Source organism: Triticum urartu, chromosome 3A, assembly GCF_056163025.1.
Source record: "Triticum urartu cultivar PI428250 chromosome 3A, HENAU_Tu73, whole genome shotgun sequence".
Classification (NCBI taxonomy): Eukaryota; Viridiplantae; Streptophyta; class Magnoliopsida; order Poales; family Poaceae; genus Triticum; species Triticum urartu.
The window spans coordinates 676,153,424-676,181,354 of record NC_141875.1 but is presented as its reverse complement, the minus strand read 5'-3'; the positions used below and the strand labels follow the sequence as shown (position 1 = coordinate 676,181,354).

The following is a 27,931-nucleotide window of genomic DNA, read 5'->3' as shown; positions in this document are numbered from 1 at the left end:
TATCTTCTTTCTGAAAGGAAAAATATTCTTACTTGTATGTTTACATAGATACTTGTATTATTTTCTTACTTTTATTATTGCATCTTATATAGTGCGATGGTTTTGGTATCCGCCCCCGTCGGCCCTCGTCCTGTCTATGATTCGGATGTGGTATATATATTATCTTTATAACTATTGGTTCATTTATTGTTTATGAAAATTATGCCGACCAATGTGACATAGATTTTATTTATGTAGGATGTATGTGAATCGGAAATGCCAACCGACCCTATTGTCGAGAGGTTAAATTTAGTTGAAGAAGAAAACAATTTGTTGAAGGAAAAAATAAAAAAAATTGAGGAGGAGAAGATGATATTGGAGTTGCATGTTGCGGATGTCGTCGATGATCACAAGATCAAGATGGATGCAATGCGCTTGAAGATTAGAAAGATTAGAAAATATGCCATTCATACCGAGGCTTGGTATCATTATGCCGTTGGATCAATTGTTATCTTGGTTGCGATTATGATCGCATTTGTTTTCGCATTGAAATGTTTTACATAGTTTCAATGTATGGTTTAATTAATTAGATGCTCTGGAGAGCTATATGTTGTTAGATGAGAACTATGTATGCACTTTGGTTTTAATGTGATGATGAACTTAATTATATATAATGCACGCAGATGAACCGGCAATGGACGTACGGTGACAGACACACCCGCGAGTACATTAAGGGCGTGCATGAGTTTCTCGATGCGGCTGAGGCAAACAAGCAGAATGGTTTTATGTGTTGTCCATGCACTGAATGTGGGAATACGAGGTCTTACTCTAACTGGAAAATCCTTCACTCCCACCTGCTTTACAAGGGTTTCATGCCACACTATAATGTTTGGACGAGGCACGGAGAAATAGGGGTTATGATGGAAGACGGCGAAGAAAAAGAGTACGATGACAACTATGTGCCCCCTGAATACGGTGATGCTGCAACGGGGGGAGCTGGTGAAGATCAAGAGGAACCAGACGATGTGCCCAATGATGCTGCAACGGGTGAAGCTGCTAAAGATCAAGAGGAACCAGATGATGTGCCCGATGATGATGATCTCCGCCGGGTCATTGTCGATGCAAGGACGCAATGCGAAAGTCAAAAGGAGAAGCTGAAGTTCGATCGCATGTTAGAGGATCACAAAAAAGGGTTATGCCCCAATTGCGAAGATGGCAACACAAAGCTCGGTACCGTACTGGAATTGCTACAGTGGAAGGCAGAGAATGCTGTGGCTGACAAAGGATTTGAGAAGCTACTGAAAATATTGAAGAAGAAGCTTCCAAAGGATAACGAATTGCTCGACAGTACATATGCAGCAAAGAAGGTCGTATGCCCTCTAGGATTGGAGGTGGAGAAGATACATGCATGCCCTAATGACTGCATCCTCTACTGCGGTGCATACAAGGATCTGAACGCATGCCCGGTATGCGGTGCATTGCGGTATAAGATCAGACGAGATGACCTTGGTGATGTTGACGGCGAGCCCCCCAGGAAGAGGGTTCCTGCGAAGGTGATGTGGTATGCTCCTATAATACCACGCTTGAAACGTCTGTTCAGAAACGAAGAGCATGCCAAGTTGATGCGATGGCACAGTGAGAACCGAAAGAAAGATGGGAAGTTGAGAGCACCCACTGACGGGTCGCAGTGGAGAAAAATCGAGAGAAAGTACTGGGATGAGTTTGCAAAGGATCCAAGGAATGTATGGTTTGCTTTAAGCGCGGATGGCATTAATCCTTTCGGGGAGCATAGCAGCAATCACAGCACCTGGCCCGTGACTCTATGTATGTATAACCTTCCTCCTTGGATGTGCATGAAGCGGAAGTTCATTATGATGCCAGTTCTCATCCAAGGCCCTAAGCAACCCGGCAACGAAATTGATGTGTACCTAAGGCCATTAGTTGAAGAACTTTTACAACTGTGGAATGAAAACAGTGTACGTACGTGGGATGAGCACAGACAGGAGGAATTTAACCTTAAGGCGTTGCTGTTCGTGACCATGAACGATTGGCCCGCTCTCAGTAACCTTTCAGGACAGACAAACAAAGGATACCACGCATGCACGCACTGTTTAGATGACACTGAAAGTATATACCTGGACAAATGCAGGAAGAATGTGTACCTGGGCCATCGTCAATTTCTTCCGACCAACCATCAATGTCGAAAGAAAGGCAAGCATTTCAAAGGCGAGGCAGATCACCGGAAGAAGCCCGCCATGCGCACCGGTGATCACGTGCTTGCTATGGTCAATGATTTACACTACGTAATCTTTGGAAAGGGTCCCGATGGACTAGCTGTTCCGAATGACGCTGAGGGACATGCACCCATGTGGAAGAAGAAATCTATATTTTGGGACCTACCCTACTGGAAAGACCTAGAGGTCCGCTCCTCAATCAACGTGATGCACGTGACGAAGAACCTTTGCGTGAACCTGCTAGGCTTCTTGGGCATGTATGGGAAGACAAAAGATACACCTGAGGCACGGGAGGACCTGCAACGTTTGCACGAAAAAGACGGCATGCCTCCGAAGCAGTATAAAGGTCCTGCCAGCTACGCTCTTACGAAAGAAGAGAAAGAAATCTTCTTTGAATGCCTGCTCAGTATGAAGGTCACGACTGGCTTCTCGTCGAATATAAAGGGAATAATAAATATGCCAGAGAAAAAGTTTCAGAACCTGAAGTCTCATGACTGCCACGTGATTATGACGCAACTATTTCTGGTTGCATTGAGGGGGCTTCTACCGGAAAACGTCCGATTAGCCATTGTGAAGCTATGTGCATTCCTCAATGCAATCTCTCAGAAGGTGATCGATCCAGAAATCGTACCAAGGCTAAGGAGTGATGTGGCGCAATGTCTTGTCAGTTTCGAGCTGGTGTTCCCACCATCCTTCTTCAATATCATGACGCACGTCCTAGTTCATCTAGTCGACGAGATTGTCGTCCTGGGGCCCGTATTTCTACACAATATGTTCCCCTTTGAGAGGTTCATGGGAGTCCTAAAGAAATATGTCCATAACCGCGCTAGGCCAGAAGGAAGCATCTCCATGGGCCATCAAACAGAGGATGTTATCAGGTTTTGTGTTGACTTCATTCCTGGCCTTAAGAAGATAGGTCTCCCTAAATCGCGGTATGAGGGGAGACTGACTGGAAAAGGCACTCTTGGAAGAGACTCAATAATATGCAGGGACGGATATTCTTGGTCTCAAGCAAACTACACAGTTCTACAGAGCTCTACCTTGGTGACCCGTATGTCGATGAACACAAGAACAGTATGCGCTCCAAACACCCGGAGCAGTGCGACGATTGGATTACATGTGAACACATCAGGACTTTCAGCAGTTGGTTGGAAACACGTCTCAGAGGTGACAACACTGTTTGTGATGAGTTGTACTTGTTGTCCAGGGGACCATCTTTGACTGTATTGACTTACAAAGGATACGAGATAAATGGGAATACATTTTACACGATCGCCCAAGATCAAAAGAGCACCAACCAAAACAGCGGTGTCCGCTTTGATGCAGCAACCGAGAGCGGAAAGGACACATATTATGGTTACATAGTGTACATATGGAAACTTGACTACGGACCTGATTTTAAGGTCCCTTTGTTTAAGTGCAAATGGTTCAATCTGTTAGGTGGCGGGGTACAGGTAGACCCACAGTACGGAATGACAACAGTGGATCTGAAAAATCTTGGGTACACTGACGAACCATTCGTCCTAGCCAATGATGTGGCACAGGTTATCTATGTGAAGGACATGTCTACCAAACCGAGAAAAAGAAAAGATAAGGAAGCGAATACATCATATGATGAGCCAAAGCGCCACATAGTTCTTTCAGGAAAAAGGGACATCCTGGGAGTGGACGGCAAGACAGACATGTCTGAAGATTATGAAAAGTTTCATGAAATTCCTCCCTTCAATGTCAAGGCTGACCCAAGCATCCTGATAAACAATGAAGATTATCCATGGTTACGGCGCAATAAGCAAATGACACAAGCGAAGAAAAAGTGAAGACTTTCTCCCGCAACTATTATGATGATACCATGCCAATTTTGTAACACACGAACATGCTACCATTGTCCGTTTTGTACATGCACATGCTATGTGGGGGAAATTATGATACCATGCCAACTTTCAACTTTTTCAGAGTTCATTTGAAATGCTTTCATGTCTTATGGTTCGGCCCTCGTAATACCATGACCATTAGTCCCTGGCCCATGCCAACTTTCAACTTTCAACTTTCTAAAACTAATGGCACTAACAGAAAGTTTATAATTTTGCTCCTCGCCCCTGGCCCATGACCATTAGTCCCGGTTTGTGCCACAAACCAGGACTAAAGGGTTGGTCCTCGTTGCGGGCAGAGTTTAGTCCCACCTCGCCAACCGAAGGGGGCTCACACCGGTTTATAAGCCCTTCCCTCTCTGCCTTGTTGAGCTCCTCTCAAAGTGAAAATAGATGCCCTAATAGAGAAAAGTTTAACCTAAATTCATAGTGAATTTCTCTGAAATTCATAAAAATTTACTAGGAATTTAGGTTGAATTTTCTCTATAAGCGCATCTATTATCATTTTTTTAGTAAGTTAATCACAAACTTGTGATTCAAACAATTTTCAAAGAATTCAAATTTTAACTATTCAAATTTGAAAACTAATGGCACTAACAGAAAGTATATAATTTTTCTAAAACTAATGGCACTAACAGAAAGTTTATAATTTTGCTAACCTAAAAGCAAATAGAATTAAAAATTAAAGCAAAAAACAAAACAAAATAAATAATGCAAAAAACAAATCAAAAAAACAGGAAAAAACTATTTTTATAGTAAAGTTAATCACAAAATAAAATAAATAAAGCAACAAAGAAAACAAAAAAACTAAAAAAGTGTTTTCAAATTTGAAAACTAATGGCACTAACAGAAAGTTTATAATTTTTCTAAAACTAAAAGCAAAAAGAATAAAAAAATAAAGCAAAAAACAAAAGAAAATAAATAATGCAGAAAAAAAAACAAAAAAACTGGAAAAAATAGCAAGAATAAGTATTTTGTTGTAAGTAGAAACAAAATAAAATAAACAAAGCAACAAAGAAAACAAAAAAACAAAAAAAGTGTTTTCAAATTTGAAAACTAATGGCATTAACAAAAAGTTTATAATTTTTCTAAAATTAAAAGCATAAAGAATTAAAAAATAAAGCAAAAAACAAAAGAAAATAAATAAAGCAACAAAAAAACAAAAAAAATGCCACCTACTGGGCCCCCACGGCCTGACTACGACTAGAAACCCATCCAAGGGCCAGGATTCAGGCCCGTAGGAGGCCCAGTAGGCCCACAGGCATAGGAGTGACAATTAGGCCCGTAAGCCTTCAATGGAGAGGAGCTCGAGAGGGGTGCGGCAGTGGGGCTTATAAACCACTGCGCACCGCTCTCAACTAGCGAGGTGGGACTAAACTTTCGACGCAGCAGCTGCACAAGGCCTTTGGTCCCGGTTGGTGGCACCAACCGGGACTAAAGGGGGCATTGGTCACGGTTCCCAACCGTGACCAATGCCCCCTTTAGTCCCGGTTGGTGCCACCAACCGGGACCAAAGGCCGCCGCTTCCCGCCCTTTGGGCTGCTGAAAATTGGCCTTTGGTCCCGGTTGGTGGCACCAACCGGGACTAAAGGGGGCATTGGTCACGGTTGGTGCCACGAACTGTGACCAATGCCTTAGCTATATAAGCAACACTTAGGAAATTTTCACCATTTCCCTCGCCAGTTGCCCCGACGCCGCCAGGCTACCCCGACGCCGTCCGCCGCCCCTGCCGTCGCCCGTGCCTCGCCGTCGCGTCTCCGTTGCCGTCGCCGAGCCCGCGCGCCCCTGCCCTCGCCCCCGAGCGGGCCTCTGCCATCCCCGAGCCTAGCTTCTTCCTCGTCGCCGACGCCACCACGCGGTGAGCGCCGCCCCGTTCCCCTGCTCCTCCCCCTGTACTGGCTGCCGTCGCCGCCATGCGCTGCCATGGCGCCGCCGCCCCTGCCCTTCGCTACCGCCGCGCGCCGCACCTGCCTTGCGCGGCCACCGCGCGCCGCCCCTGCCCTTCGCTGCCGCCGCACGCCGCCCCGCCGCGTGCCACCCCTACCCTTCGCTGCCGCCGTGCGCCGCCCCTGCCTTGCGCGGCCGCCGCGCGCCGCCCCTGCCCTTCATTTTTTGTATATGTGTATGTACATATGTGGCTATGTGTATGTATATGTTCATAGAAAATTTTGTATAATGTATATGTGTATGTATAATGTATATGTGTATGTATATGTGTATGTATAATGTTCATATACAATGTATAATGTATATGTGTATGTATATGTGTATGTTAGTTTAATTTTTTTGTTCATAGATTTTTTTTTCATATATATATATAGAAAGTTTTTTGTTCATAGAAAGTTTTTTGTTCATATATAGAAAGTTAGAAGAAAATTTAGAATATGCTAAAATTTATAAGAAAAAGAAGGATAGGAAAGAAGAAAATAAGAAGAGGAAAGAAAGAAGAAGAGGAGAGGAAAAGAAGAGGAGAAATAAATAAGAAGAAGAAAAAAGAAGGAAAAGAAGAGGAGAAGAATAAAGGAATAGTGGAGAAGAAGAGAAAATAGAAGAGAAAATAGAATATTCTATTTTCTCTTCTTCTCCACTATTCCTTTCTTCTTCTCCTCTTTTTTTTCTACTTTTTTTCTTCGATCTTCTCCTCTAGCTATTCCTTTCTTCTTCTCCTCTTTCTTCTTCTTCTTCTTCTTCTTCTTCTTCTTCTTAATTTTTATCGGGAACGAGGGTGTCGAGGATCGCCGAGGGGCCGAGGGTCAGGAACTAGGGTAGAGGGTCAAGGGTCGTTAAGGGGTTAAGGGTCGAGGGTTTCAGGGTCGAGGGTTCGAGGGTTCTATAGGGTCGAGGGTTCCAGGGTCGTCTAGGGGTCGAGGGTTCCAGGGTCGTCGAGGATAGGAAAGAAGAAAATAAGAAGAGGAAAGAAAGAAGAAGAGGAGAGGAAAAGAAGAGGAGAAATAAATAAGAAGAAGAAAAAAGAAGGAAAAGAAGAGGAGAAGAAGAAAGGAATAGTGGAGAAGAAGAGAAAATAGAAGAGAAAATAGAATATTCTATTTTCTCTTCTTCTCCACTATTCCTTTCTTCTTCTCCTCTTTTTTTCTTCTTTTTTTCTTCGATCTTCTCCTCTAGCTATTCCTTTCTTCGAGGGTTCTATAGGGTCGAGGGATCGAGGGTCGAGGGTTCCAGGGTCATCTAGGGGTCGAGGGTTCCAGGGTCGTCGAGGGTTCGAGGGGTCGAGGATCGCCGAGGGGTCGAGAGAGGTTTACTAGTGTCAAAGTATTGAGGAAATCCATGGCTTCATCATTAGCCGGAAGTAACCAGGGCATGACAAAGTTCTCCAAAGTTATTTTGGAATGGTGTCCCGGATAGGATAATTTGCCTTTTTGTATGAATTTCAGCAAAGGCCTTCCAAATAACGATATTTGGAAGGTTCTTGCTGAACTTTGTACCAAAAGGCGAATTATCTTATCGGGGACTCCGTTCCAAAATAACTTTGGAGAGCTTCGTACCATCATGCCCCTGTTTCTTTCGCCTAATGATGAAGACATGGTTTTGTTGAATCCTTTGACACTAGGCAACCTCCCGACCCCTCGGCGATCCTCTCGAACATGAGAGGAAGAAGCGGATAAAAAAAGAAGAGGAAGAAGAAAAAAAAGAGGAGAAGAAAGAATAGAGGAGTTCTTCTCCTCTATTCTTTCTTCTCCTCTTTTTTTTTCTTCTTCCTCTTTTTTTTATCGGGAACGAGGGTCGTCGAGGGTCGCCGAGCGGTAGAGGAGAAACCCTAAATAGAAAGTATCGTCGGTGTGAGATACATGTACCGTCGGTGTTGGACACTACATCCACGTCCCACAAGTGGCGCGGGCTTCGACGCCCACGTCACTTGTGGGACGTGGATGTAGTGTCCGACACCGACGGCCACATGTATCTCACACCCACGATACTTGCTATTTAGGGTTTCCTCTACCATTCGGTGACCCTCGATGACCCTCGTTCCCGATAAAAAAAGAGGAAGAAGAAGAAAAAAAGAGGAGAAGAAAGAATAGAGGAGTAAGACTCTTTTTTTCTTCTTCCTCTTCTTTTTTTATCCTTCAAGCGTTGTCGAGGCCACCCCAAACCCTAGAGAAGCAGCGTCGAGGCCACCCCAAACCCTAGAGAAGCAGCGTCGAGGCCACTAATTAATATTAGTTCTACGTTTTTGCCACTAATATATCCATCTGTCATGTTTGAATAATAATTGCCATGTTGTCAATATTTGTAGAAACTATGGACACCGCCCGAGACGAAGTACAAGAAGAGTTGTTGGGGGACATAATCGCACGAGGAAGTGATGCCATCTGCTCGTTGTTTCTCAATGAGACCGATGTTCTGGAAGCAGCTGATTATGATGGCTCCGGTGACCTAATGCCGGTGCAAGAAGGAGACCGTGATGACGTCTCCGGTGACCGAACCGAGTCCGGCCAGGTATATATATTAGTTAAGCTTCTGCTGACTAGCTAATTGATGCATTCATTGTTTTGGTATGTACACATATTAATTAAGTCTTCGTTCTTTTTTCTAGCCCTCCGGATCGAGCACAACTTCGGTAAAGAGACGAGGCCCGAAGAAAAAGTTGAGCTCGGATGAAAAGTTTGAGATCATAGCAATCGCGCCCGACGGCCAACCGATTGAACCCCTCCGGACAAAGAGCGCATTTGTTGCTCAGTGCGGGGTTTTGGTTAGGGACAAGATCCCGATTAGCATCCAGCAATGGTTTAAGCCGGCTACAGAAGACCCTGAGGTGTCTTATGTCAATGATATGCAGAAAAATGATCTTTGGACTGAGCTGAAGTCAAATTTCACCCTACCACCAGAGGATAATCCAGAGAAGCCAGTTAAAGAGCAATTAATCAAGTCTTTTGCTCTGAAGAGGATGGCAGAACTATTCAGGAGGTGGAAGAAAGAGCTGAATAAGTTTGTCAAAAATAATGAGACACCAGAATTCAAGGGCAGATATGAGAAGATCAGAGATCACTGGCCCGCATTTGTGGCCCACAAGACATCGGAAAAGAGTAAGAAGATGTCGGCGACAAACAAGCAAAATGCTGCAAAGAAGAAGCATCACCATCACATGGGGTCAGGTGGCTACCTCGTAGCCCGGCCTAAGTGGGCCAAGACTGAGAATGATATGGTTGATAAAGGATCGAACCAGAGACAATTAACTGGCCAGACTGTTGCCGGACTTGGTTCTTCGGGGCTGGCGGAACCTTGGACCCTGTAACAGGGAAGTGCATTTGGATGAATGATCAAATGGACATACCAGTCAGGAAGCTTCAGCACTATATCGAAGCAGCGCAGCAAGGGACGTTCCTTCCAGACAGAGAGAACGACGAGCTCACAATGGCCCTCGGGAATCCTGAGCACCCTGGACAGACACGAGGCACGCCAGGCTCCATTCCGTGGAAGGTTGGGTTTCCGGACGCAGGCAGTTACAAATCCCATGAGAGGAGGAAAAAAGTGAAGCAGACCCAAATGCAGGCACTGCAAGCAAGGGTACAAGCGATAGAGGAACGAGGCAAATCACAGCAAACGTACTGCCGAAGCTTCCCTCGAAGCTACCCCGCCATCTCAGTGGAGAAGCAGCGTGGCTTCCACCGAGCTGCTTCAGCCGGAGCATGCCTTGACGGCTCCTGCCAGCTATCCCGTGGATGCTATCATGGAGTCTCAAAATTGCCACCTTATGACGCAATGGATGAATTTGAAGGTCAAGGCGGCTGTTGGCTCTGTTTGTCCTACTGAACCCGGCGCAACTTTTCACTGCCGGCCGATTCCAGAAGGATATGCTAGGGTGATGGTGGATGAAATAACGGAAGGATTTGAGGACCTCCAGCTTGACCACCCTACCGGTGAAGGGGAGACTCAGCTGGGTTCTGCTCTGAAGACTCCATGCCTATGGCAGAAGGAGCTCATCAACCTTCCGAACTGGATGCCTCCGCCTCCTCCTCCTCCTCCGGTGAGTCTGGGCACTCCGCCTCCTCCACCGCCTCCTCCTCCGGCGAGTGACGATCAGGGCCCTCGACCGGCTCCTTCTCCGGCGCATGGCAGCACTCCGCCTCCTTCTCCGCCTGCACCGGCGCGCCCGAGCAGCCAGCCTCCTCCTTCTCCGCCTCGTCAGCAAGGGCGGAAGAGACCCGCCGCCACTCCGGCAGTTGCTCCGACGCGTCGTAGTCCTTCTCGTCCGCCTCGTAAGCAAGTAAAGAAGACAGCCGCTCCGTCTGTTCGGCCGGCGTTTAGCAGTACAGCCAGAGGCGGGAGGACATACAGATTCGGTCCTTCTTTGAAGAGTCCACAGAAGTTACCATACGAGAGGACCCCGGAGGAGAACGCGAAGATCGCGCGAACCGAAGTGGATGACTGGTTTCAAGGGTTGAAAGAAAAGAGACATCCACCTCCGGAGGAGAAGGTAGATCCGGTGAAAGTGAAGCGCACTCTGGCTGCCCTGGCAAAACCACCCAAGTCTCCACTGAAAGGCAACTATAAGCGCATTATTGCAAAGACATGGGCCGAAGCGGAGCGGTCGGGAAGTACAGTTAGTGATCAAAGGCTGAAAGAACGACGAGCAGCTGGGAAACAAATTGCCCAGCTCGGCGAACAAGCGAAGCAATCGTGCCCCCTGCTCAAGGTGCCTAGCGACATCGTCGATCCGAGGATGGTGCCCGGTTATTACAATGTTGACGATTACCTGCCCGACGATGTACATTATGATCCCATGGAGGTGCAGATACACAGATACGAGTACGGGAAGCCTCTCGTCAAAGATGAAAAATCTTTAACAACGATGATGCGAAGATTGCATGATTGGTACTTGAAAATCTGCAGAGAGTCTGGGGGGAGGAGTACTTTGTATGCGAGAGTTAAACCGGAGCATGACCTCGTTGGAATTGAACTGTTGCCTATTCCATTTGAGGAGTTCTATCAGTTTTTCAATCAATTGGCCCTCGATAAAACAACGGTCACCTGCTACTGTCTGTAAGTACTACTACTTCTGTCATTAAGTCTCTCTATATAGCTCATCTCTTTCATTGCATGTATTTATAATTATCCTCACTATATTATGCAGATTGAAGATCGCCGAATTGAAGAAAAGACAAATTGGTGATATTGGGTTCGTTAACACATATCTCATAGATGCAACTGAGGTTGAACATCGTCCCAAAGATACCAAGGCCAACTTGCTATGATCATTCAAAAAAAATGAAAACAAAGATATAATACTCTTTCCTTACAACTTCAAGTGAGTGTTACTGTCTTGTGCATATTCGGTTTCCCTTATATATTAGTCCAGGTTATAGTAATGTAATTGATGAGTTATGCATGCGTGCGCAGGTACCACTATATTCTCCTAGAGATTAGGCTTGAGCAGGGAGTAGTAACTGTCTTGGACTCTAAACGAAAATATCCCCAGGAGTATGCGGACATGACTGAAATCCTCAAGAAGTAAGTTAAATCGATCATTATCCACCATATCAGCAACTTTGTTCATTTCCTGATATCAAGTAATTGTTTTCTTTGTCCGGCAGGGTTTGGAGAAAATTCACCAGAAAAGTTCCGGGACTGCCGAAGGAGCTGGAATTTAGACACCCGGAAGTAAGTACTATAGTAGCATGTTCCGCGCATCTCCTAGTGATTCAAGCGCTAGTTTCATCAATACCATTTAGCATTCTTGCTTATCAGTTTGATTGACCTCTATTTCTTGTAAAGTGGTTGTGGCAGGAACAAGGGAATGATTTCTATGGATACTACGTCTGCTAGTCCATCCGCCACACGACCTGTGAGCGGGGCGGGTACTCTGACGAACAATATGAAGTGCGTAAATAACAATATTCACAATTTTATTTTATTACCATCATTTGTGTTGAGTTTCATTCATTCATATATATATATATATATGTATTGACCCCCTTCTTCAAATTAGATGTTTCAGAAGCGGGATGAACTCCTAGCACCAGCTCGCATGCGAGCAATTCAAGAGGAATTGGCGGCATTCTTTCTTGACCACGTGATCGCTGAAGACGGAGAATACTATGTGGACCATGAGTCCGTATGATTATATTTGTAAGAGATAATTATTGTATATATGTAGCCGGTAGTGTCGGATAGATATACGAGAATTTGTTATTCGACCAATCTCTCGGAGAAGGAGAGGTGGTCGATATCACTTCTCTCGGTATGCATATATGTTCATGACGATCTTCTGTTTCCTTCGTTTGCTTACTAGCTAGCTAGCGTGTCTAGTCCTCTCTATACGTATGTATAGTACGTAGCGTCGACCAAGCACGGACATAAGAGAGGACACTTCTCTCTATTAATTATAGCTAGCTAACACAATATATGAAACACCTAAATTAACCCCCCAAAACCCCCAAACCCCCCCCCTTTCAAAAAAAAACAAAAGCCCCAACCATAGAAATGCTGACGCGTGGAGGCCTATTGGTCCCGGTTGGTTCCACCAACCGGGACCAAAGGGTCTCCTGCCTGGGCTCAACGCGCAGGCCACATGGAGGCCCATCTGTCCCGGTTCTGGATTGAACTGGGACTAAAGAGTCAGGGCATTAGTACCGACCCTTTAGTCCCGGTTCTGGAACCGGGACAAAAGGCCCTTACGAACCGGGACAACAGACCCTTTTTCTACCAGTGTAATAGCATATATTATATTATGCCCGGCTTTAAGATGTTCCGATTAGCCATTTGGAGCTTTATTAATTTATTTATAGCCGGGCATAAATGCCTTGGGTCTAAGATCATCTCCACCCGTCCCCCCAAGGAAGGCCCCCCAAGCACTTTTTTTAGCGCCGGCAGCAAAAAATGCTCCTAGTCAGGCCCCCACGACCACGTTTTTCGCCGGATTTGGCTAAAGTTACGGCCGGCGCGCGCAAGTGAAACCCAAGAAAGCGGGAGGCAGCTGGGGGCGCCGGCGCGATACTTTCGCTGCCAAAGGCCCACTGCCAACCTCTCTAAATCTCCCTCTCCTTCTTTTCCTGACTTGGCCCACCATGTGATGCATGCAAAAAAGCTCTCTCCCGCATGCCCGCCTCGCTCCTCTGCTCTCTCTCCTCTCTCCCCTGCTCCTCGCTCCGGCGATCCTGGACGCCCTCCATCGGCGAGCCGGCCCCGTCTCCCCTTGCTGTCCTCGCCCACATCTCCCCGGAGGAGCCGCAAGCGGTCGGCCCCGTCCCCCGTCACCGGCCTCGCTCGCATCTCCCCGGAGGAGCCGCAAGAAGCCGGCCCCGTCGCCCGTCGTTGGCCCCCCATCGCGTCTCCCCGGAGCAGCCGCGTCGTGCTGCTACGGCTCGTCTCCGAGCGTAGCGAGCGGCTAGGCGGACTACCACTACTAGGGAAAACCTTATACACAGAATCTTAGCAGCAGCGCGGCATAAAAACAGGCGCTGCTGCTAAGTAGTAGCAGCGCGGCTACGGAAAGCTCGCTACTGGTGCAAACTTAGCAGTAGCGCGTGATGCTTAAACCGCGCTGCTACAAAAATCCACCGACAGTACACAACGACATAAGTTTACTAGTAGCGCGGTGCCAGGGAGCGCGCTGCTGCTAATGCCATAGTAGCAGCGCGCTTTTTTGTCACCTCGCTGCTGCTAATTTTGAAAATGTGCACATGGTTGGCCCATTTAGCAGTAGCGCGTGACAGGAAAGCGCGCTGTTGCTACGCTCTTAGCAGCAGCGCGCTTTCTCTCCCACGCTACTGCTAAGACGCAGGACCCACCACCTTTTCCACCTCCCCCTCCCCATCTCCTCTCCTCCCTTTCCCCTACCCTCCCACATCCTCCCTCTCTCACTCTTCTTCTTCCTCAATACTTCTCCCCCCATTACTCTCCCTCTTCTACCTACCTATCTCTCTCTTCATTACTCCTAGCTATAACTACACCACCTCCATTAATTCATCTCCTTTCTCTTTTTCCTCCCCCCTCCACTAGTTGAAGTTGTCTCCTCCCAAATTAGCTAGCTAGGTAGATGTAGCATTTAGTTAAGTGACCTATTTGCCCCCTAACTAGATCTTTCTTTGTCAAGAAGAGCTTTGTGCACTTTTGACCTCGCTACATCATCATCTCCACTGTGTGCTCGATCTCGAGATAGAGGTGTGATTAATATTTCATGCTTTTGCAAAATGGAAATATGTTTATGCATGTGTGCGTGATATTTTTATGGAAATTGTGTGTGTGGCATGAGTTGACGCCAAATTGTGCATTTGAGTTGCCTATGTTTTGCCGAAATGTCGATTTATTTCCAAATTGTGCATTTGAGTTGACACATTGCTTGGAATGGCTTCTCTTTTGGAACCTATTTTTGCCAAATCATCAGTTGCTTGATTTTTCAATCGGGGTATGTGATGAAGCTCTAACCCCTCAAATTTCTTCTCCAGCTTTCTCACTGCATTGCAATAACCAGTCATGGCTGGACTTCTGACATCCCACTCCTTCATCACCTGATTAACCACCAAATCTGAGTCGCCATAGACCATGAGGCGACGGACGCCAAGTGAGATGGCCATGCGCGACCCATATAACAGTGCTTCGTATTCTGCCTCGTTATTGGAGGAATCAAAATGGATTTGAAGAACATATCTGAGTTTATCTCCTCTGGGGGAGACCAACACCACTCCTGCACCGGAACCACTTAGCATCTTGGAGCCATCGAAAAACATAGTCCAATGCTCCGAGTGAATCTGAGTCGGCAGCTACTATTCAATCCACTCGGCGATGAAATCTGTGATTGCTTGGGACTTGATAGCTTTCTTTGCCTCAAACTTGATATCAAGGGGAAGGAGTTCAATCGCCCATTTTGCCACTCGACCAGTTGCATCCCTGTTATGCAGGATCTCTGATAATGGAGCGTCGCTGACGACTGTAATGGAATGATCAAAGAAGTAGTGAGCAACTTTCTTGGTGGTCATATAGATCCCATATACAAGCTTCTGATAGTGAGCATATCTTTGCTTCGATGGGGTCAGGACTTCAGAAATATAATATACTGGGCGCTGAACTTTGAAGGTTTTCCCTTCTTCTTCCCGCTCGATCGTAAGTACCATACTGACAACTTGTCCTGTGGCTGCAATGTAAAGCAGCAAAGGCTCTTTGCTGATTGGGGCAGCAAGCACCGGCTGGGTGGAGAGCAGAGCTTTGAGCTCTGCAAACGCTGCATCAGCTTCAGGAGTCCACTCGAACTTGTCGGACTTCTTCATCAATCGGTAAAGAGGTAATGCCTTTTCACCGAGACGAGATATGAATCGACTTAGGGTGGCCAAACAACCAGTAAGCTTCTGGACATCATGCACTCGCGCAGGGCTTTTCATTCGGAGTATAGTGCCAACTTTTTTTGGATTGGCGTCGATTCCCTGTTCGGAAACGAGAAAACCGAGTAACTTTCCGCCAGGGACTCCGAATGTACACTTTGATGGATTAAGCTTGATATCATACCTCCTGAGGTTGGCAAAGGTTTCAGCAAGGTCAGTCAGCAGGTCGGAACCCTTCCGTGACTTGACCACAATATCATCCATGTATGCTTCCACGTTCCGACTGATTTGAGTGAGTAAACACTTCTGAATCATCCTCATGAATGTGGCTCCAGCATTCTTGAGGCCGAACGGCATGGTAACATAACAGAAGCACCCGAATGGAGTGATGAAAGCTGTCTTGATCTCGTCAGGTCCATACAGACGAATCTGATGGTACCCGGAATAGGCGTCTAAGAAAGACAGTCGCTCACATCCCGCAGTCGAGTCGACTATCTGGTCGATGCGGGGGAGAGGAAAATGATCTTTCGGGCAGGCCCGATTGATATGTTTAAAGTCAATGCACGTGCGAAGTGACTTGTCCTTCTTGGGGACCATGACAACGTTGGCGAGCCACTCGGAGTGGTAGATCTCTCGGATGAACTCCGCTGCTAAGAGCCGAGCCACCTCTTCGCCAATAGCTTTTCTCTTTTGGACGGCGGACCATCGAAGATGTTCCTTGACAGGTTTTACTTTTGAGTCGACTCTCAGGCGATGCTCAGCCAGCTCCCTGGGAACACCAGGCATGTCAGAAGGCTTCCATGCGAAGATGTCCCAGTTCTCATGGAGGAACTGGACGAGCGCTTCTTCCTATTTGGAGTCGAGTGTTGTCGAGATATGAGTCGAGGCGGCGCTGGGGTCGGTCGGGTGGATGTGAGCTGTCTTCGTGTCACAAGTCGACTGGAAAGCTGACTCTGTAGCGGGCTTCTTGGCTCGCAACAGATCACTCGGGTCTGCAGTCTTCTGGTATTCCTGCAACTCCACCACTGCCATCTGTGCGTCGGCGATCTTCGAACCCTTCTAAAAACATTCTTCCGCTTTCTTCCGATTGCCCGTAATGGTGATAACACCTTTGGGGCCAGGCATCTTCAATTTGAGATACACGTAACATGGTCGGGCCATGAAGCGTGCATAAGCCGGCCTTCCCAAAATAGCGTGATAGGCACTCTGGAAGTCTACAACTTCAAATGTCAACTTTTCTTTACGGTAATTCTTGGAATCACCGAAAACCACATCAAGAGCAATCTGGCCGAGTGATTCAGCCTTCTTCCCAGGAATGACTCCATGGAAACTCATGTTGCTGGCACTGAGTCTGGACATCGGAATGCTCATCCCCTTCAACGTCTCAGCGTATAATATGTTCAAACCACTACCACCATCCATCAGGACTTTGGTCAGTCGAGTGCCTTCAACAACTGGGTCGACCACCAAAGCTTGCCTCCCAGGGGTGGCGATGTGCGTTGGGTGGTCGGACTAGTCGAATGTTATGGCAGTCTGAGACCATTTCAGGTAACTAGGTGTCGCCGGAGCGACCATATTCACCTCTCGGTTAATAACTTTCAGTCGACTTTTGCTCTCAACATTAGCAAAAATCATCAGGGTGGAATTGACTTGAGGGTATCCATCATCACTGTCTTCTTTGTCCTCGACCTTGTCTGACTCCTTTTCCTTACCCTTGGGCTGCTTGCCCTGGAACTACTGGATCAAAAGTCGACACTGCCGAGTGGTATTATTCGGGTAAATAAAATTACCCTCTTCATCTTTATTCGTGTGGATGAGACACGGTAAGTCCAACACATCATTTCCCTCCTGGTCTTTAACCTTTTTGGGGTTCCAAGGACCTTTAGGTTTCCCTTTAGACTTTCCTTGGGCCAAAGCTAAAGCTTCCCTAGGAGCCGCTGGCTCGGCCTTCCGCTTCTGCTTCCGATTGGAATTGCCTCCAGTTTCTTGGGCGACTGACTTGAGCTTGCCACTTCTGAGTCGATCCTCGTCTTCACCATTAGCATACTTGGTGGCAATCTCCATCATCCGATTCAGGGACATGTCTCCGGTTCGACCGAATTTCAAATTTAGCTCTCTGTACTTGACGCCTTCCTTGAAGGCACAAACTGCTTGGTGGTCAGGCACATTTTCCACCTAGTGATGTAACGTGATCCATCTCTGGATGTAATCCCTCAAAGTTTCATTCGGCTTCTGCACACAAGACCGCAGTTCCGTCAGTCCTGCTGGTCGCTTGCATGTGCCCTCAAATGTGGTGATGAACACTCGAGAGAGATCTTCCCAAGTGTAAATGCTGCTTGGCGCTAACTGGTTTAGCTACGCTCTGGCCGAGCCCTCCAACATGAGAGGCAGGTGCTTCATGGCCACTTCATCATTGCCGCCGCCAATCTGGACGGCCACTCGGTAGTCCTCAAGCCAGGTATCAGGCTTGGACTCGCCAGTGAACTTACTGACTCCAGTCGCCAACCTGAAATTGGGAGGGATCACAGCAGCCCTGATGGCTCTACTAAAGCACTCTGGTCCCGAAACATGTACTCTGCTGCTGGCAGGCGCATCTCTGTCATGGCCTTCTCGGTGAGCTCTGTTCCTATCGAACAGACCCTGGACGAGGATGGATCTCGCGTCAAAGCCTGGCCCTCTGTGGTCGACTGGAAACCTTCGCCCACCACTATGGGGGCGCCTGTCATCCTGCTGGCGAGGCACATATGACCCGCTCCTCGGGGGAGGCGTGGGCACTCGACGTCGACCGTCACGATCGACTCGGTGATCATACTGCTCATGGTTTCCATACTGGTCGCGTCGGTCTCCGCGTCCCTCACGCCTCGGGGGCGATCTCGGGCTGTGAGCCGACTGGACTGTGTCCGCGGCAACAGATCTGCTGTGGATTCTGTTCCGCGACTGAGAAACAGCGGAATTCTGATCTCCTGCTGCCCGGAGTAATGCTCTGATATGCAGCAAGCCTCTGCCAGCCTCCGACTGGGAAGGCTGAATCGACTCCGCTGTACGGGCCGCAGCTGCTAAATTCTGAATCGGAGTCCGATATACCTGCGGGGGCGGGAAGAGCTGACGTCGACTGGATTCGGGAACCCGTTGTCGCGCACGCTCGTCGAGTGCTCGCTGGAGGTTCTCCAGTCGAGTGCGGTCAGCCAAGTTTGCCAGGCGCGCGTCCTCCAAGGCGCGAGCCTTGGGGGTTTCTCCAACGATAGGAGTGTGCAGCACATCCATGTTCCGGCGGCGAAGTTCTTCTCTCTGCAGCGACGTGAGAGGCTCGGGAAGATACTCCTCATGGGGACGCGACAGGTCGCCTCCTCCTGCGCCTCCGTCAGTGCAGGTAAAACCGGGGGGACTAGGCGGTCCGTCGACCATCAGAACCTCCGCCACCGGATCGCTACTGTCGCACTCGGATGCAGTCTCTTCGGAGCTAGTTGAACAGGCCGTAGAGGGATTCGTCGGGCTCGATCGCCGTGACTTGAGGGGTGGCCGACTGATGGGCCACCGCGTGTCTCACCCACCGCTGAAGTCTCGACCAACCGGAGCGCTTGCGCCGGCGGGAAACGGGGAGGGAGGACAACACGGGAGCCGACCGGTAGGGGGTCGACGGTTGCGGCAGGAGAACACCGCGGACGCACGCGCTAAAGTGCGTTGCCCCGCGGACAGGGAGTGCGTCCACGTCGAGCGGAGCCTCCTGAAGCCAAGCGGAGTCATCAGCGATGAACGTGAGCGTGCCGAGACGGATCTCGCGGCCCTCCACCAAAACTCCGTCGAAAACCATGATGATTCGGGTCGTAAAAGATCGCAACTCCTCCAACAAAACGCTAAAACACCGCCCCACGGTGGTCGCCAACTGTCGTGGTTCTAGGTCTGACAGTAATGTAGGGGGTAAGTATGGAGAGGCGAGGTCTTAGCTATGGAGAGGTTGTAAAGACGCAAGGTTTACGAGTTCAGGCCCTTCTCGGAGGAAGTAAAAGCCCTACGTCTCAGAGCCCGGAGGCAGTCGACTGGATTATGTGTGTATGAGTTACAGAGGTGCGAACCCTTGTCTCGGAGGAGGGGGGTGGCTTATATAGAGTGCGCCAGGACCCCGGCCAGCCCACGTTACGAAGGGTTCAATGTACATTAAGGCAGGGCGTTTCTGGTAACGCTAGTAATAAAGTGCTATGATGACCATAAAAGCTACTTAATGACCGACCGTTAGCGTGCGGGGCGCCTTAGGCCTCCTGGCCGTTGAGTGGTTGGGTCTTGGTCGAGTGATTGCTTCTTGGTCGAGTGTCTTCGAGTCTGTCGAGTGGGACACCTTCAAGTCGATTGAAAGGTGATTTCTTCTAGAGATGTCCTTGGGTAGGGCAGTTAGGGCAGGTCCATGACCCTACCCTAGGTTCATAGCTTCATCAGCGGGCATGCGAGTTTACGCGCTCTAGAGTTGGGGGCCTTGGCCACCGCCCAAACCTCGACGTATCGCCATCAAACCATGTATTTATGATTAAATAGGTACTTATGTGACTATAAATGATTTTTGGAAAAAATAAATAGTAAACTATGAGGCAGCTGCAGTTCAAATTTGACCCGCTTCCTGCTGAATCGGCGGGAATTTGTCTTTTTCACCAGAGGTGGATCAAAACTTTTGACGCCCAACCATTTTGTCAATTATGCATTAAATATGTCCTAGTATTTTAGAAAAATGATTTGTTCCAATTTTGCAACAATTATTTGGGAGGTCCTTCACAAAAAACCCTCCTTTTGGGCACTCAAAAAATGGAAAATGGTTTTTTCATCCAAAAATAATGAAAACTTCCTTAGGCAATATTGTTTGCCATTCCAAGATGCACCCTTGTGCACAATATGAGATCATTTGAACAAACTATGCCATGAATGTGGCCATAGGATTGATCATTTGACTTGAAAGCCATGAATCTTCACGCATGATAGCTCATTTCTGAGAACACATTTTTAAAAGAATTGCCGTATTACAAGTTTATTATTTTTCCTGGTAACTTGGTCATATATAATGCCACAAAGCGAAGGTTTTCCAATTTTTTAATTTTTTTGATTTTTTTATGCCCGTTTCAAAATGTGTCAAAACGGCGGGAATGACTGTTCCTAGCTAGTGGTTGAATCTTGGAATTTTTTTGGTGTTTCTCTGATTAAATAGATACTTATGTACCTAGAAATGATTTTTGAAAAAAATAAAGAGCAAACTACAAGGCAGCTACAGTTCAAATTTGACCCACTTCCAACTGAATCGGCGGAAATTTGTCTTTTTCACGAGAGGTGGATCAAAACTTTTTACACCCAACCATTTGGTCAATTGTTCATTAAATATGGCCTAGTATTTTATAAAAATGATTTGGTCCAATTTTGCAACAATTATTGGGGAGGTCCTTCACAAAAAAACCTCTTGTTGGGCACTCGAAAAATGGAAAATGGTTTTTTCGTCCAAAGAAAATGAAAACTTCCTTAGGCAACATTGTTTGCCATTCCAATATACACCCTTGTGCACAATATGAGATCATTTGAACAAATTATGCCATGAATGTGGCCATAAGATTGATCATTTGGCTTGAAAGCCATTGATCTCCACACGTGATAGCTCGATTTTGAGAACACTTTTTTTAAAATAATTGCCGTATTACAAGTTTGTTATTTTTCCTGGGAACTTGGCCACATATAATGACACAATGCGAAGGTTTCCCAATTTTTTGATTTTTTTTGAGTTTTTTATGCCCATTTCAAAATGCGTCAAAACTGCGGGAATGACCGTACGTAGCTAGTGGTTGAATCTTGAAATTTTTTTGGTGTTTCTCTGATTAAATAGGTACTTATGTACCTAGAAATGATTTTTGGAAAAAATAAATAGAAAACTATGAGGCAGCTGCAGTTCAAATTTGACCCGCTTCCAACTGAATCGGCGGAAATTTGTCTTTTTCACGAGAGGTGGATCAAAACTTTTTACACCCAACCATTTTGTCAATTGTGCATTAAATATGTCCTAGTATTTTAGAAAATTGATTTCGTCCAATTTTGCAACAATTATTTGGGAGGTCCTTCACAAAAAAACCTCCTTTTGGGCACTCGAAAAATGGAAAATTGATTTTTCGTACAAAGAAAATGAAAACTCCCTTAGGCAACATTGTTTGTCATTCCAATATGCACCCTTGTGCACAATATGATATCGTTTGAAGAAACTATGTCATGGACGTGGCCATAAGATTCAACACTTGGGTTGAAAGCCATGAATCTTCATACATGATAGCTCATTTCTGAGAACACTTTTTTAAAATAATTACCGTATTACAATTTTATTATTTTTCCTGGTAACTTGGTCACATATAATGACACAATGCGAAGGTTTTCCAATTTTTTGATTTTTTTGATTTTTTTATGCCCGTTTCAAAATACGGTCAAAACGGCAGGAATGACCGTTCCTAGCTAGAGGTTGAATCTTGGAAAACTTTTGATTTTTCTCTGATTATATAGATACTTAGGTACCTAGAAATGATTTTTTAAAAAAATAAAGAGCAAACTATAAGGCAACTGCAGTTCAAATTTAACCCGCTTCCTACTGAATCGGCAGAAATTTGTCTTTTTCACGAGAGGTGGATAAAAGCTTTTCACACCCAACCATTTTGTCAATTGTGAATTAAATATGTAATACTATTTTATAAAATTGATTTGGTACAATTTTGCAACAACTATTTGGTAGGTCCTTCACAAAAAAGCTCATTTCAGGCACTCAAAAAATGGAAAATGATTTTTTCGTGCAAAGAAAATGAAAACTTCCTTAGGCAACATTGTTTGTCATTCCAATATGCACCCTTCTGCACAATATGAGATCATTTGAACAAACTATGCCATGGATGTGGCCATAAGATTGAGCACTTGGGTTGAAAGCCATGAATCTTCATACATGATAGCTCATTTCTGAGAACATTTTTTTTAAATAATTGTCGTATTACAATTTTATTATTTTTCCTGGTAACTTTGTCACATATAATGACACAATGCGAAGGTTTTCCAATTTTTTGATTTTTTTTGAATTTTTTATGCCCGTTTCAAAATACTGTCAAAACGGCAGGCATGACCGTTCCTAGCTAGTGGTTGAATCTTGGAAAACTTTTGATTTTTCTCTGATCAAATATATACTTATGTACCTAGAAATGATTTTTGGAAAAAATAAAGAGCAAACTATAAGGTAGCTGCAATTCAAATTTAACTCGCTTCTTGCTGAATCGGTAGAAATTTGTCTGTTTCACGAGAGGTGGATAAAAGCTTTTCACACCCAACCATTTTAACAATTGTGAATTAAATATGTACTAATATTTTATAAAATTGATTTGGTACAATTTGGCAACAACTATTTGGTAGGTCCTTCACAAAAAAGCTCATTTGAGGCACTCGAAAAATGGAAAATGGGTTTTTTTTGCCAAAAATCTCATTTCTCACGACACCTTTTAAAATATATTTATCTTTTTTCATGTTTGTTATTTTTTCTGAAAACTTGCTCACATTTTGGTGACATAATGAGAAGGTTTTCTATTTTCTTTTTGAATTTCTCAGGTCATAAAATAGCTGACACGATTTTAACACATTATTTTTAGGCAACTATGACCTATTTAGATGGTCATAACATCATACTACATTCTGATTGGTTCCTAGACGTCTCATGCGGATCGTGCATCATACGCCATCGGATGCTCGAGGATCCAACGGTCGTCCTCAACCCTTCCACACCAACCCCAAAACCCTAGCTGGTCATTTTCCATCCAAACCCCCCGCCTCCTTTCTCTCCTCGCTGTCTCGCCCGATGGAGAGAGAGCGAGAGTTGGTCATTTCTCCTCGCTGCCTCCTCCCTTCCAGATCGCTGCCGCCACCTCCCTCCAGCGGAGCTCGCCGCTGTCCATGGCAACCCCCATGCCCTACTCCTCTCCCCCTCCCCTTCACCCACCCAACCAAACCAACCAGCCCACCCGGAACCCCTTCCTCCTCCAAGAAAAGCAAATCCGTGCCCTCTCCCCTCGGATCCATGGCGCTGCTCAGCGCCGGCGCGGCCGCGGCGGCATGGGTGGCCCGGCGGGCGCGCGTGGTCGCTCCGGCGCTGACGGCGGCGGTGTGGGCGTGCCAGATGGTTGTGGGTCGCCCCAGGGAGATCCGGCGTGCGCGGCAAGATTCACCTCTTCCTCCCTCCACCTCAAGCACCAGATCCACTCGGGCAGCAGCTCAGGCCACCGTCAGATCCACTCCTCTCATCCTCCTCCTCCTCTTCTCCTTCAATCTCCCCCTCCCTCTCACCCCCGTCTCTGTCTCTGCAGGTAGTATAGGAGGAACGGCAACCAGCGACGGGATGAAGCTGCAGGATCTACTGCAGGATCCACCACAGCGACGGGATGAAGCTGCAGGTAGTACAGGCCATGGCGACCCACCACAGTCTTCAAGACATCGACGGCTCTCTGCTGAAGGATCTGCTCCGAGCCCCTCAAGCCGCCCATCTTCAAGGTGATTCTCCACCCGCCACACTCCATCCATCTTCTTGTTCTTTAATTTTATTTCCCCCGGATGGATTCCTGAGAGCAGAGTATACATCAGATGTGGCTGTAGCTGCTCCTCTCACTAGGCTGTAGGCTGCTCCTCTCACTAGGTTGTAGGCTGCTGTAGCACGTACTACTGCACATGGGTTGTTTTCTCTGAAATTTGTAGTATGTGAAGTGATGCCAGTGGAGTGGATTTGCATTCCAATGGCTTGAGTTGCAGTCGTGCCTTGTTTGCTAATCAAAGGGAAAGATGCTTCATCTGTTCTTGGTAGGATGAACAAATGACACCTTGTAGTTGCAGGGTCTTGATTGGTTGCGTGCGGCAACTGAATATGTAAAATTCACTCATTCAGGACCCAGTTTCCAATCTAGTCTGTGTATTAGTGACATGCTAGTTTGGCACATACTGCATATAGAAAGCAGGCCGAGTTTCCTGCCATCTACTCTGAAATTGAAGTCACTGGATCAACATTTCCATGGCATATGTTGCGTCTTTCCATCTATACTTTGTGAATGCAGTCATTCCTTGTTTGCTCCTCAAAGGAAAAGATGGTGTTCCGTTCACCTCTCTGAATGCTTCTATTGTAGAGCATAGCTTGCATCAGTATTTTTACCTATTTTTGACCTCTCGTTCTGAAATACATCTAGTAGGTGCAGCTAGTACTATGTTATTCTCCTACATATACCTATATATGCATCTGAAAGGGCAAGTACTTGGACGACCTTGACAACATCATACTGATTGTAATAACTTGCATAAGACTCTGTATTCGAAGACTTCTCACAATTTATAATGCAATTCTAAACAGTAGCATATGTCTATCTACCCTGCTGGGAATTTTCACTCTATATAAAAATTTGAGAGGCAAATGCTGGGAGTTTCAGTCTTGTCTGATGGCTAGGAACTCAACTCTGCTTCTTGTTGTTTGAGTTTCAGGCTTGTTGCATAGTTTGTAGCTTCAAGTGTACTCTGGCTTCTATCCAAAGTGCACTACAAATTATTATAGAATTACAAAGTGTACTCAACATTGCACCATACACATTCTTTTCTTGTGAAATCGAATGCCATGACTGAGCATTCTTTTATCAAGTTGCTGTACACTTGCTCTGCTTGAGGCTACTATATAACTTGTTCCTTTTCACTTGATGTACATAGCATGCAAAATTAATTTTTTTGAGTTTCTCATTGCGTCATCTTGCTGGTGAAACATGCCAACCAAGGATCTGCGGCAGTCCAATTCCTATATGCCAGCAAGCATACATGATTCAGTTTACTATACGAAATATGGAATGCTTGTCCAGATTAAAAATAACATTGTTGCATAATGATCCGAGTTGGCTCTTGATTGAAACTAATTTGAAGCATTGCATTTTTCTTATAGCTGGCTGATACACTTTTTGCTGGCATTCCGTGGCAGCATTTGCAGATCTTGAGGCATGCATGTGGCTGGAAGAAACACTTAGGAGAAGCACCCTGACGTCAAGTAGGTCTCCAAGAAGTGAAGAAGCATTGAGTTCTAGCTCATTGGATCAAGTTATACTCTGATAGATAGTTATATTTTGATATTTAGTTGTGTTCTTGGTGGCTGTAAACCTGATGTGAAGTATGTTCAATTATAAACATGGTGTATGTTTGATTGTAAGGTGCCAAATTTGGTTGTTCAATTATTACTTCTGTTTTCAGTCAGTTCTGATTTAAATATTTTTTTTATTTACTGGAAAATCAAAGTTTGAAGAACATGACTCTGACCATTGGGACCCACTCAAACCCATCTGACTATTGGATCTGTCTTAAAAAAGAAATGTAACTAAAAATAGAAATGTAATTGTTGAGCCAAAAAGGCCATGGCCCAAAAACGAAAGGCCCAATTGTTGGGTCAGGCCAATGTAGAAATCAAAACTATTAGAAAAAATAACCCATGTAGCTAGAGAAAATATACAGTAAAAAGGCCGAATTGTTGGGCTAGGCCCAAGTAGAAAATCAAATTGGACCGGGCTAAATCTTGTGCCACATCAGATTGCCACGCTGGATGCCTACATGGCCTGGGGAGGTTGCTAGTGACCAAAATTCCACAGTAGACGTATTTTGGTCATAAACGTCTACGACCATTCCAGAAGAAAGGTCGCTATAGTCAGTTTATGACCGCCAGCTTTTGACCTTATATTTTTGGTCACAAAAGGTCGCAAATTGAGAACAGTGACCATTCAGTGACCAATAGTGCTGGTCACAAGTTGACATATTTCTTGTAGTGATCGCCCATTTCTTTCTCTCATGCTTGCATTAGATTTTGCTTCTGTTATTGTTTGCTCCTATTCTGATGCATAGCCTGTTTATTGTAACCTGTTGTTGTTACCTACCTGCTTAACCTAAACTGTTTAGTATAGGTTGGGTAGAGACCCATCAGAGACCCCCACTTTGTCCCGACTGCCCCGCTGGATTATCAGAAGACCTGATAAACGGGATCGAAGACCAGGCCCCGGCACCGCACATCACTTTCCCCTTAGTTGCTTGACACTACTGGGTTACTATCGAGTGCCGAGGGCGATACCTCTACAACACTTCTGATGTTAACCCTGTAGTGTAGTTATTCGGTCATGGTCATCGAGGGTGATTCCACCTTAACCACTTCCGATACGACTCTGTCGTCCAACCCCTCAAGTGTGAACCTCAGGGGTGGTTCCTCTTACGTTCACCTTGATGATTACATCGAGTGGAATTCACCGGGGGTGATTCCTCGGTTTTTCCCCTTGATGTTTGGACACACGGATACTTGGACTTTATGATTGTTACTTGGAAAGGCGGGTCGACCCTGAGGGGTACCCGCGAGTGATGTGGAGACGGGTTTACCTAGAAGGTGCCTGCGAGATACTTACGAGGTGTGTCCGGGCATTCTTAGCCCTTGCTGCAAGTACTCGACATGGGGCGACAGGGTCACATCTTTCGTGAATCTCTGCTCGTGACTGCACTACCAACACACTAACGGTTTGTATATTTGATCCGAGGGGCCTCTGGCCTGATAGCACTAACCATCACGTGGGCATTGTATGGGCGTTATGCATCGTATACATCAGCCGAAGCTTAATAGACGTCAGCGACTGAGCGGCGCGTGCCGGGTTGGACTGGTAAGCACCTGCCTTTTTGAAGGAGGTAGCTAGGTCTACTCACCGGCCGCGTTCTCAACGTGTAGGAGTTCCCGGGGCGATGGCCCATGACCCTTGGGCGCATAGGTTTAGTTCGACGTGCTGACCTCTCTATTAATCCTAGGTCGGGTTGCGGCGTATTGTTTGGCCGAGGCCGGGCATGACCCAGGAAAGTGTGTCCGGCCGGAGTTAATCGAGCGTGGTGGGTAAGTTGGTGCACCCCTGCAGGGAAGAAAACATCTATCGATAGCCTGTCCTACGGTAACGGACACTTGGAGTTGTATCCCGATCGATACAACTAGAACTAGATACTTGAGATGAGACATGGATATGAGAAATGGATAGTATGGCTCTGGGATTGCTTTCTCGCAGGGAGTCCAGAAAGGATCTTTGGCCGAGGTTGATAACACTACTACTACTTTACTTTATACTACTCTACTCCCTCCTGTTGCTACAAGATGGTGGTTTCCAGAAGATGCTAGTCTTCGATAGGACTAGCTTCCCTCCCCCCTCTTATTCTGGCATTTCTGCAACCCAGTCCACATATACAGCCTTCCTTTGACAATGTTGCATATGTAGTGTAGATCCTTGCTTGCGAGTACTTTGGATGAGTACTCACGGTTGCTTTGCTCCCCCTTTTCCCCCTTTCTTCTTATTTCCGGTTGATGCAACCAGATGTCGGATCCCAGGAGCCAGACGACACCATCGATGACTACTACTACCACGAGGGTGCTTACTACTACGTGGAGGCTGCCGACGACTAGAAGTAGTTAGGAGGCTCCCAGATAGGAGGCCTTGCTTTTTCAGTCGTAGATGCTTTTGTGCTAGCCTTCTTAAGGCATCCTTGTCTAACTTATGTTTGTGCTCAGATA

At 46.3% G+C, this 27,931-nt stretch overlaps 1 protein-coding gene across 1 annotated transcript; it reads left to right on the top strand.

The window, feature by feature from the left end:
• Positions 1–23,165: 23,165 nt before the first annotated feature.
• LOC125549135 (uncharacterized) lies at positions 23,166–25,621 on the top strand. The gene is made up of 3 exons (XM_048712618.2): positions 23,166–23,617; positions 23,700–23,883; positions 25,337–25,621. Exons 1-3 carry the CDS (start codon positions 23,290–23,292, stop codon positions 25,350–25,352), a joined length of 528 nt encoding a protein of 175 aa, XP_048568575.2. The 5' UTR covers positions 23,166–23,289; the 3' UTR covers positions 25,353–25,621.
• The last annotated feature ends 2,310 nt before the right edge of the window (positions 25,622–27,931 follow it).